Raw genomic sequence first — 11,762 nt, forward strand, 5'->3', positions numbered from 1 at the left:
TCAAACAAATTATGTTCGGGCCAATACCTGAAAAAGGAGAGAAAAATTCAATTTGTGCCATTTAATCTAGCTATCAATCAAAGGTGGGTCATATAATCAAACCAAAAGAAAAGTGTGTCACTAGATCAAACTTCCAGGAAAGGTGTGTCATATAATCAAATTGCTCGTTTTTCCGGCACCAACAAAAACCTCGCGCACCTCGTGCCTCTCCCCGTTCCTCCATTTCTCCTCCCCTCCCCACCCCCATCCCTTCCCCCCCTCCCGTAATTCCCCACCCCTCGCCGCCGCCGCCGCCGCCGCAACCACCACCTACCTCCGCCCAATTTCCTCGCCAGCCCGCGCGCCGGCCGCCTTCCCCCGCCCTCCGTTCCCGCCCGCCCGCCCGCACATGTGCTTCGCGTTTGCCCCGCGCGGCGACGCGCGATGGTGGTGAGGTGGGTGGTTGCGTTTGCGCCGCGCCGGGGTGACCGCGACGGCGGAGACGGCGCGGGAGGGCGCAGCTAGGCGGGGAAGGCGTGGATGGACGCCGATGATGCCGCCCGGAGCCGCAGAAGGATGGATCTGAACCTCTACCTCGGCCTCCCCCGCGCCCCGCGCCCGCGCCGCCCCGATCTCGGCTCCGACCTCGCCCTCGGCAATTCCATGCTCTCCTCCTCGCCTTCCTCCTCCGCCGCCTCCGCGGACGCCCCGCCGCCCGACCGGGACCGGGACCGGGACCTGGACCCGCTCCACCCGCCCTACTCCCCCACCCGCGCCGACCTGATGCGCCCGCCGCCCGAGCCATACCACATCTCCGCCTCCGTGCTGCGCGCGCCCTACCTCCAGGCCGAGGAGGTTCCCATAACCGAGCTCGCCCAAGAGTTCGGCTTCTCGCACCCGCCCCCGCCACCCCCACCGCCGCCGCGGCCCAGCGAGCTGCTCGGCTGGGTCGACCGCCCCTCCTCCTCCACGGCCTCCTCCACCTTCCGCCCGGAGCGTTCCGAGCGCTACCGCCGCGCCATCTCCATGAATGGCCGCCAGCTGCGCTGCCTCCGTCCCAGGCGCTTCCGCTCAGACCTTCCTCCTCTCAGCTCCGAGGCCCCTAGCCCGGACAACGAGGCTGCACTGGAACCGCCGCAACAGCAGCCCGTGCAGGATGCCGTCGAGGAGAATAAGGTGGTTGACAATGGTGCCATGGTGGGTGCCGAGGATGAGCCGGCGGACCGTGGCAAGAGCACTGCCATGTTTGAGTGCAACATCTGCTTTGAGATGGCCGACGAGCCGGTGGTCACTTCTTGCGGCCATCTCTTCTGCTGGCCTTGTTTGTACCAGTGGCTGCATATTCATTCCACCCACAAGGAATGCCCTGTCTGCAAAGGTGAGGTCACTGAAGGAAACATCACTCCTATCTATGGGAGAGGGAATTCAACTTCCGATGTGGAGAAGAAAGTCGCAGACGATGGCAACGTGTCCAGTCCTAACATTCCCGCCAGGCCACATGGGAACCGGCTTGAGAGTTTTCGACAACAGTTCCATCATTTGCGCCCAATTTCTCGTAGGCTTGGCGAGGCACATGGGATATTATCTTCTTGGAGACGCATTCTTGATCAGCAGATTATGACTAGCGCGAGTAGGTTTGAAGGGCCTCCAGAATCATCTGTCCAGGAGATGATAGATCATGCTCATCAGACTGGCCGTTTAAGCCGAATTACTACTAGGATGAGAGCAAGGAGGTTGCAAAGGGAAGCAGAAAATCCTGCATTTGTTTCTTCATCTATTCCAGACGGCGGGATGCCAGGAAGCAGCACGCCGGATCCTCCTAGGCGTAGTTCAAGTCCACTTTCCTCGGAAGGAATTGATTTATTGCAACGCCTTACCCTTGTTGGCCTTGCAAATACGGAAAGGTTGGCAACTGCAGTGAGCGATCTTAGAAGAATATCCAGGCCAAGCCTCCGAGCATCAACTTCGTCAAATTTACCAAATCATGAGCCGCCAGTTGATGGAATTCATGCTGCTGCAGCACCGTCTGCAGATCAAACTTCTAATTCAAGCACAATGGCTGTGATTCAGGAGGATGCTGCTTTTACTGAAAGCGTAGGAGAACCTAGCAATGCAGGGTCCTCAAGAACCCTGAGGAGGAGGGGAAGAAGCGACGCCTTAGGTTCGTTGGATGTGGATGGTGGCGAAACACACCGGAACAAGAGAAGGCGGCTGAACTAAAGCTAAGAAGGCCGAACCGAGTATTGCAGAGGCTTCAATGTTGCTCCAGTTTTTACGGTTCGCTCTTCTCAATGAGCCCATTTTATCTCTTTGGGCACTATATGCTGAGTGTGATCAAAGTCTTCCTCTTCTGCTTGGTTAATAGGGTGCTGTTTAGTTGTTTGTTTGTTTAGTTCCTCCCATGTTTAATTTATGCTATTACTTTAGACATGCATACCAAGGAAACCTGAGAGATTGTCACCAGATGAATTTTCCTTGATCGTAAAGCAGATGTGTACTATATGGGATCAACTTCTAGTGTCATAAATAATGAACTGTCACTTGAGTCTCGGTTGTAGATGGCTGAAGTGAAAATGTAAAACTGAGCTGATATTTAGTCCATTGGAGTGAATGAACGCGAAGTACTAAACAATGTTGTCACTTTACTGGTTGAATGCCAAGTAAGGGTCTCTGTTGTCGGTTTACTGGATGAATGCCAAGTAACGAACTCTGTTGTCGTTCTACTCTTTTGCAGCTGCCCTGCTGTTGTTCTTGCTACTGGGCAAAGAGGTATGTTAAGTCGCAATAAAGAAGAAAAGCATTCCCTTTCCTTTTATGATAATCTCATCTTTGTTCTTGGTTGATGTTTCCGATGTGGATCGTGAAATACATTGGTTGACGTTTCCGATGTGTCAAGTCGCAATAAAGAAGGAAAGCATTTCCTTTTATGATAGATAATCACATATCATGACTCAAACACTACTATCTATGTTCAGGATCGTATATTGGGGGATGTGGTAATGGATTTACGATCGATGTTTGTGTGATTCATTGCCCTTTTTTGAGCTGGTTACGCTCTGTCGACCCGTCTTGGTTGTCCTCCAAATTTAGTGACCAGTTTTAACTATACAGGAAAGTAGGCTTAGGCATGCTCTCATTTGATACCATTTGCATTCCCATAGTCGTTCATCTGTTGTGCAATGCCATTTCTGTTTTGGAGCAAGGTTGGACACTAGCACTGGAATGATAACATTACCTGTGACTTGCTACTTATTGTTGTGCTTGTGATTCAGGGCTGGTGCCCTCATGATGGAGTTGGGCATTCTGTCCCGTTCAGCAGTCACAGTTATCATATCCACAGGTGACCTAAAACATCCACCACTAGGTTAGTTTAGTACTTCCTCCGTTCACTTTTATAAGTCGTTTTAGACAAGTGAAATTGAGCTGTTTTGCATGGTGTCTGAAACATCTACAAAGCCTTATAAAAATGAACAGAGGGAGTAGAACTGATTCCATCACTTGTCAAGACCCCACAATATATGACCCCGTGCTTGTTGACATTATGGCAGTGCAGTCTACAGATGTCTGCTGTCGCAGCCGGCTGCTCTCCGTATCTAGCAGCATTGCAGCTGCACTGTTACACACCCCTCGTTTGAGTGAGATCGTATGTATGCATGATCCTTCCTTATCTTGCTCCTGTCCTTTCACATGCGGGGTGACATGACACGGCCACCAACCGTCCCACCTGCCGGCCAGGCAGATCGTCCCCGGCCCTGCCGCCCCGTCGCAGGATTTTCTGCTGCGCCCGCTTGGAATCCGGATCTTGCCTCGCCAGTGGATCGCCGTGGACGGCACCGGCGAGGGCACGCGGGCGGGCACAGGCAGCGTCAACATACTCACTGCTGAGGCTGCAGTGCCGTCTGATTTGCCCACGTTGAATAGCAGCGTCGTCAGAGGCAATGCGGCCTGCGGCGTGCCCTGTGTTGTGCATCCTTGGTTCCTCCGTTGAATCTTACGTACTGCTCGAGAGAGTGGCTTCTGTTTTCTGTGTAGTCCAACAATTGTTGCACACCTCCATAAGGCACTGCCAGCATGAAGAATACGATGGACGGAATATGATTTTGTCGATCACATTCCCTGACGAGGTCCAAATCCCAATCCCAGTGGCGTTTCGGTTGGGACGTCCATCAGCGCGCAGCCTTCACCATTCCTGCACGCAGCCTTCACCATTCCTGCACGCAGCCTTCACAAATTCCGCCGGGCCGCGGCCAGAACAAAATATCTGGCAATCACCATCAGCAAAGGAAAAACAGAGGGAGCAAAAGATCTGGCCGCTACTCCGGGCCTGGCCTCCCCCTTGGCACGGGAGGACGCGAGCGGAATCTCGCCTCCGGAGCACACCAGACCGAGAGAGCAAGCGATGGAAGCGGCACGGACGAAACCGAGTCAGATCTCCGATCTGGCACGCCGACGACGCATCCAGGGGCACCGCCTGCGCGCGCGCTCCATGCCTCCATCCGTGGGGACGTGTATTCCCGGCACGCACGTTGTAATCTCTTTGCTGCGCCCACATGTCACCACAGCGCACCTGCTCCGCTCTCACGTCCGGGTGGGGGTGGGTGGGTGGAGCCGCCGCCCTCACCCACGCGCCGCGCGGCTCTCCTCTCCTCTCCTCCTCCTGATCCGAGCAGCACGAACCGTCTGCGGCGGGCGGGCGGTGGGCTCGCCGAAGCATGAATGCACGACGGTCAGCGTCCTGCCCCAGCTGGACGGCCAAGATTGTGTTGGCCGCCACGTATGGGTGATGAGTGTACGCACAATTGACCAGCTACCGTACGTCTCGACCCTGACGTACAACGCACGGATGAATAACCGTGCACGCAGCGAGTCATGGCCAGGGATCTGCCTAACTCGCAAAAACGGAATGCTAAACGTGAATTAGAAGGTCAAGGCAATGTCAAATTCCTCTTGGAGTATAGAATTGGCTGAGCCGTGGGGCCCACGTGGAAACCCAATCTTGGGCTCAAAGCGGATAAATCTAATTTTTCGTCCGGCAAAAGAGATCACTTTGGCTAAGCCCTACGTATTACTAGATGGACTGCTGTGAAAAGATTTGGATTGAATTTCGTTTTTAAATTAAATTTAGATAGAATAAAAAGGAAAAAATGAAACAAAAAAGAAAAATAAAAATAAGAGAAGAGAAAAAGCTTACCTAGTCTACCTACAACCCGACGCACGACACTCTAGCCTACTAAAGCAGTAAGAGCATCTCCAGCCGTTAAGCCCCTCAGGAGACACTTTTTTCGCCGCTTGGGGGGCTGCCGGCAATTTTTTTTGCCTGGGGTTGAGAAAATATCCACTCGTTGAGCCTCCCAGCATGCAAGCCCGACGACGCGGCGGCCAGCGCGTGACTACGCAGGCACCGCGGCCAACGCACGCAAGCATGCGGCAGCGGTGGCTAGCCCGGCCAGCACGCGACGGTTGCGGCCAGCGGGCAAGCTTGTGCACGCCTGTGCGGCTGCGGAGCCCGGCCAACACGCCCGCGAGGTCGCAGCTAGCACACCGCGGGCAACGCACGCATGCACGCGGCGGACAGCCCGGCCAGCACGCGGGGAGCAGGCCGCGTCCACTGCGTGCCCGCCTGCCCGCAGCGCCCACCTCCGAGCACCGCCCGTCATCCGTGGCCACCGCGGCCACGCCGGACTCTTCGCGCCGGGGCCCAGGAGCAGCAGCAGGACGCCGGCCAGGGCGAGCAGCGCCACCGCGATGCCCAGCGGGGAGCTCACGTCCGGTGACACGCCGACGCCATCGAGCAGCGGGCCCTGCAGCCGCCATGTCCGCCACGTCGTCCTCGTCCTCGGCCATGCCATGGGGCTGGAGCTCGACCCTGACCCAGCTGCTGCCTATACGTCCGGCGAGGGCGCCGTGGAGTGCGCGGGCAGAGACGGCCCACTCCGGCCGCGCGCGCGAGCCCCGCCCCGGCCATGCTCCGCTCCGGCCCCGCGATGAGAAAGGAGAGAGAGGAGAAAGAAAAGAGAGTAAGGAGAGGAGAGAGGGGAGAGTGAGGGGCTGGCAAGTGGGCCGATGCATGCGAAAAAGAGCGTCGGCGCCCCCAGCTGCACCCCAGCTTTCTGGGTTTGAGTTGAGACCGTCGGGCGTATTTTCAGCAAAATCCGGCGCTTTTTGAGCTTTTGAGGGCATGACCGCGGGAAAACGCGCGCCGGCGATGGAAAAGGCATGTACAATGATTGATGAGATAGTTTTATCTTAAGTCATGCATGTAATTTAGAGATGATAAAAAACATGTCTATAATGGATCATCTTTTAACCTTATATTCAATAAGGGCATGTACAATGGTGCTATCTTAGAAGTGCCATGTAGAATAAATGATGAGGTGAAGAAGAGAGAACTCATAAAAAAAGGTTTGTCTCTTTTAAGACAAAAGATAATCTCTTAGCACAATATGTCTCATCATATTTTTAGAAATAGCTAGTTATTAAAGATAAGGCTAAGAGATGACCTATTATAGACAATTAGGGGCTGTTTGGTTTTAGGACTAGTATTGCCACACTTTGTCACGCGTTTTTGCCAAACTTGACTAAGGTTAGTTCATCAAAATGAGAGCCACAAGTTGGCAAGCCTAAGGAAATCTTGCCACACTTTTTGTGTGTATGCCATGTGGGGTTCAAGTGTGGCTTTCCTAAGATGTGGCTTGAACCAAACACTCACCTAAGTTGATTAAATTTGCCTAACCTTAGATGTGGCAATCTTTGGCAAAGTTAGTCACAAATCAAACAGCCCTTTAGTCTTCAGAGCTCTAGAGCAACAAATTATGCAGTTTTCTAGCAGCAAATAGTTCGCTGCCCTCGTTTCCCAGTTCGGCAGGTTCACCTAAACCAGGGTAAACATCGGGCCGGGCGGAGCTTGTAAAAGCCCGACCTTCATTTCTCAAGCCTGACCCAGCCCAAAGTCCGAAATACTCACTGTTTTCAAGCCTGAGCTCAACCCAAAGCCCAAAAGCCCAGCCAAAAATACAAAAAAAGAGAAGCCCAAGCCTGGCCCAAACTATCTTCCAGGCTGCAAAACAAGGCCCAAGCCTGGCCTGAATGTCAGGCCCAGCCCCGCCCAGGTTTTTCAGGCCGGGCTGTCCATGCCAGGGTACCCTTAGATGTATTTTCTGCGTTTGAAACGGGCAGTATTTGATCGAAGCAGCACACACAAACGCTTGCCAAATAGGCTCGCAAATCACAAGATAAGTGGGTGATACAGAGTCACAGTAGCGCCAATATTTCTCGTCCGCCTAAATTATTGTTCTATCCACCATCGCAGCATCGGTATTTCAGTTACACAGGCATGTCCACGACAATCACTAGTGTTAAAAGGGAAGCGAACTGAACCCTTCCGGAAGATGTGCAAAAACGCCGAACAGCACGTGAGATATTCCAGGCTCCTCGGTGCCCAAAACAAGGCTGAAAACACAAATGCGCTTGTCCAGCAGGTACTCGTCGAGAAAGAAAAGAGCAGAAGGGGGCCGACGAGGCAAAACACTTGGCGGCAGGTCTCTACTAGGGCGAGGAGAAGCTGAACTGGATTCCCGTCTTCCCGCTGTCGTGCTGAGACTGCTTCAGAATGTAGCAGTAGTTCACCTGAACAGATGCAGTAAAACAAGTTTGTTAGTCAGGAGGCAGGCACAACACATGATCTGTAATCTGGTACAAAGGAAATTGAAACATACCTCGACCCGGAACAGTTTAGTTGGCAAAATAATGCCGACCCCAGCAGTGCTCCTAAACGAACGACGGAATTCATCAAGCGAGAAGTTCTTGTACTGGCCCTCCGACAGTTTCGCAAGATTCCCAGCAGTGAGAAACGCATGACCATGTATTCCAGCGTCTCTAAGCACCTTCAGAGGCAGATCAAAGGAGAGGTCAGCAAAGGCGGAAACAGCAAGATCGCCACCCAAGTAATCCCTCCCTGGAACAGCAGGAGAACCATCTTCCGACTCGCCGGGGACAAGCCTCCGTGGTTCTGTCGGGCCAACCCCTCTTGTTCTGAAACCGAGCAAGGATGATATTCCACCCAGGCTGCAAACTGGAGAATTGTGACCTCCCAGGTTAAATCTATCAGTCACAGGTGTAGACGAATTCATAAATCCTCTTGCCAGCGGTAAAACAACACCCGCTCCTACACCAACATTGAGAGCAGCGTTCCAGAATCCAAAAGGCACGGCAGCACGAACATCAAATTCCTGAAGCAAAGTCAAAAGCACCATATTGTAAGATAATAATAATGAGAATGGATGTGACAAGTATACTTCTCCATTATTGTGAGGAACCATAAAAAGGAAAAGAGAAATAATAAATACTCCCTCCGTTCCCAAATATTTGTCTTTCTAGAGATTTCAACAAGTGACTACATACGAAACAAAATGAACGAATCTACACTCTAAAATATGTCTACATACATCCATATGTTGTGTCCATTTGAAATGCCTAGAAAGACAAGTATTTGGGAACGGAGGGAGTAGATTGGTGCTAAACAAATCGTGAAAAGGGGGACAGAAAAAGCTGAAAACAGACCTGGCGAAAAAATTTCAAACCTTTGTTATCCCAAAGACCACCAACTTGAGAGGATGAGAGAAATGCATATCCTTTTGTTGGCCTGATATGTGAATCCCTTTCATCAATCTTGTATGTGTATTTCAATGCAGATAGAAGGTTATGCCCTAACTGCCTTCTTATGGACGTTGACGCGAGGCGTGACGGATCAGTCAAGGTACGCCATGTAAGGTTGTAAGATAAATCGTGGTGCCTGGTTGAAAGCAAACCCAATGAAAGACCAAGTATACGCTCCTTGTATGATGAGAACTTCATCCAATCTTGTGATAACAATGAAGCCCGAGCCATCAAGGGTGTTGGTATTGATTTAAATCTTGGCAGCGAGACTCCTACGCCAACCTCTGTTGTTTGGTCGAAACCATATGCAACTGAAGCATCCCAGATGTCTGCATAGCCAGCCAAGTTCTTCCACTTAACAGCCCCTTCCACTGACCATGCTTTTGCCTACAAAAGCAACACACTCACGCATCAGATGTGATAACCTATGAAATAGTAGTGGAGATTGCCATGCAATAAAAACAACAGTGTTTTTTTCCTGCCCTTATGATGCCGGCAATATAGGTTCGGTAACATCATGACCTATGAAGTTATATTTATACTAAAGTATTTGTATTCAGTATAGGGTAAAGGTAATGTACCAAAGTACTTCCCTTTGTAAAGAAATATAAGAGTGTTTAGATCACTACTTTAGTGATCTATAAACGCTCTTATACTTCTTTACGGAGAGACTACTTCTCAACAGAACAATTATTTTAACAAAACACATGACAATGCGTTCACTTATGTTTAACAAAACACATACACCCAAACTATGTTTTGATTAGAGCACAATGAAACCTACACCGAACCTTAGTAAATGCAGCTTTTTGTTCCGTACTGAAAAAGTAACTGTTAAAACGTTGAAACATTAGTATTATTTTTTGAGCTAGTTGAAACTTGAAAACATCGGTAGAATGTGCTGAAGATCAAACAAACAAGGCAATCTATAGTTGTGAAAGTTGCATGTTGAACACCGATAACTGAACTCATAGCTTGACTCGCAAAGTTGCCCTCTTAATCAGACAAATAAATATCTTTTTTTTTGTTTATGTATCACACTATTAGGACCAGATAGTGTCATGGATTAAGTCTTAAACTATAAAATTAGTTATCAGTTGCCAGGTCAATTTTCTTATGGGCAGCCAAACATACTCACTGTATATCAGTTGATCAAGATTGACTCGCATTCATAGATTGAAGAATTTGATGGATAACATCAACATACAAGCTACCAGCTGGGAGGAACAAAATGTAACTGATAACATGAATGACTAAATCAGTTTTTCATAAACATGTTCAGTATACTAATTAGGATGATTTTAAGGTCAAATATAAATATGAACATGTACAATTGTACATTCTCTCTCAGGCTTTGCTTGGAGAATAAAAAAGTAGGTGAGCTCACGAGCACCCAAGACCTACACCATATCCCCATTGTCTATTCCTGCTGTTACCTAGGTTGTGGAGGGCCACAAAATTCAGTCCAAGAAAGAGTGATGTGTAATATAGTACTATAGTATGTAGGATGTAGAAAGCTTAATTTTTGTCAGTAAACATTATTGTGCGTCCATCAGGGGTCCATTTATTTACCCAAACATTAAAGTATATTATTATTCTCAAGCTTGAGATTTTCCATGTTATAATATAGATAATTTACTAGCTGATATAAAAAATTGCATACCTTTTGCTTCTTCAAGTTTTCATTGTCCAACAATCGAATAGTACAGTTTAGCTCTAATGAGTTGAGATCGATTATCAGCTAAGATGATGTCCAAGGACAATCTAAGTGTTCCAGATTTTCCTTCTTACTTAAAGAACTCTATGTGTTCCATTGCTTCACTTATGCAAACCTAAAGTCTACCATGTATTTACAAGAAAATTTTACTTACAGATAGTATTGATTAAAACCGAAGCATCCTAAGTTAATTTGGAGATTACAGTAAGTCTAGAAGCCTCGTGTTACTATCTGGTCTACTTAAGGTGGCTACATACTGATTGTAAAGTTAATACAGTAGGTGCTGCTTGTGCTTAGCAATTTACTTGCTACTGTTTTAATTACAGGCTTACAGTTGCAGGGATACAATCTCCACTACTGATGGGCGTCCAACTAGCAGGAACTCATGATGATTAGTCATAATACCAATCTAATCATAAGAAAACATTAGGAAAGATGACCAACTATTCTAACAATGGGTTAACTATGAATCTAGATCTCAATCCAAGCCCAATGGTACAAACAAGTGTTGCTCCAGGTCTCTAGCTACAAACAATGTGATCATCCAGCGGAGTCACCAACAAATCGAACCAAGTGGGGAGCGCACCTCGGGCTTGGAGTACACGCCGGCGTTGCCGCTGAGGGGGATGGCGGGCTCGACGACCTCGATGACGACGTTGGTGGTGCCGGGCAGCTCGGGCGGGCCGGAATCGAGCGTGATGTTGACGGCCTCGAACACGTCGAGCCCGCGGAGCCGCGCGCTGGCGTCGGCGGCGGCGCTCAGCAGGTCCTGCACGGTGGTGGCGGAGCGGAGGAGGTCGGCGACCTCCGCCTCGATGAGCTCGTCCCGCGTCTTGGCGTTGCCCCTGATGATGACGTCGTGGACGCGGATCCCCACGGGATCCGTGGAGAGCCGCCGGAACACGGACTGCACCTTCTCCCGCTGGAGGGCCGCGGCCGCCGGCTCGTCCAGCTCCTCCTCGTCCTCGTACTCGTACTCCTCCTCGGCGAATTCTCCATCGGCGCCAGCCCAGGGCTCGGGGACGCGGCTCCCGGCGTCCTTAGGGTTTTGGTCGGCGGCGTCGGCCATGGCTGGGGTTTGGGGGGAGGAGGAGAGAGCCTTCCGAGCTTTCTCTTGTTTTTTCAGATGCGGCCTTTCGTGCTTACCAAGCTCACGACAACCAGCATGGGCTGTCTGGGCCGGAATCCCAATATATACAGTCTTGTATTCTCTGTTATTTCCTTTTCTTGGAGAGTTTCTTTTCCTTCTTCTTACTCTGCAAGTCTTCACCGTGTGTGCTTTCCTTTTATTTCCTCGTTCCACCTTTTTATTATTTTCCCTCTGTTCTTATTTCTTGGTGTATAATTTACGTACATTTGGCATTTTATCTTGCATATGGATTTAGTATATAATTCATTTACCTTTTTTTGC

General features: G+C 50.0%; 2 protein-coding genes across 3 annotated transcripts; one reads left to right on the forward strand and one right to left on the reverse strand.

Moving 5' to 3' along the window:
- Window positions 1-295: 295 nt before the first annotated feature.
- On the forward strand, window positions 296-2,992 carry LOC123059812 (uncharacterized). 2 transcript variants are annotated; one of them, XM_044482333.1, is made up of 3 exons: window positions 296-2,256; window positions 2,714-2,748; window positions 2,887-2,992. In XM_044482333.1, the coding sequence occupies exon 1, from the start codon at window positions 520-522 to the stop codon at window positions 2,197-2,199; it is 1,680 nt and encodes a 559-aa protein (XP_044338268.1). In that variant the 5' UTR covers window positions 296-519; the 3' UTR covers window positions 2,200-2,256; window positions 2,714-2,748; window positions 2,887-2,992. The 2 variants fall into 2 exon arrangements, with proteins under 2 accessions (XP_044338268.1, XP_044338259.1); XM_044482324.1 differs by having other exon boundaries at window positions 2,714-2,992.
- A 4,192-nt stretch (window positions 2,993-7,184) lies between these two features.
- LOC123059821 (sorting and assembly machinery component 50 homolog A) lies at window positions 7,185-11,511 on the reverse strand. The gene is made up of 4 exons (XM_044482338.1): window positions 10,938-11,511; window positions 8,539-9,021; window positions 7,695-8,207; window positions 7,185-7,605 (listed from the first exon to the last, which is right to left on the reverse strand). The coding sequence occupies exons 1-4, from the start codon at window positions 11,418-11,420 to the stop codon at window positions 7,525-7,527; spliced, it is 1,560 nt and encodes a 519-aa protein (XP_044338273.1). The 5' UTR covers window positions 11,421-11,511; the 3' UTR covers window positions 7,185-7,524.
- Window positions 11,512-11,762: the final 251 nt, after the last annotated feature.

Source organism: Triticum aestivum, chromosome 1A, assembly GCF_018294505.1.
Source record: "Triticum aestivum cultivar Chinese Spring chromosome 1A, IWGSC CS RefSeq v2.1, whole genome shotgun sequence".
NCBI lineage: Eukaryota > Viridiplantae > Streptophyta > Magnoliopsida > Poales > Poaceae > Triticum > Triticum aestivum.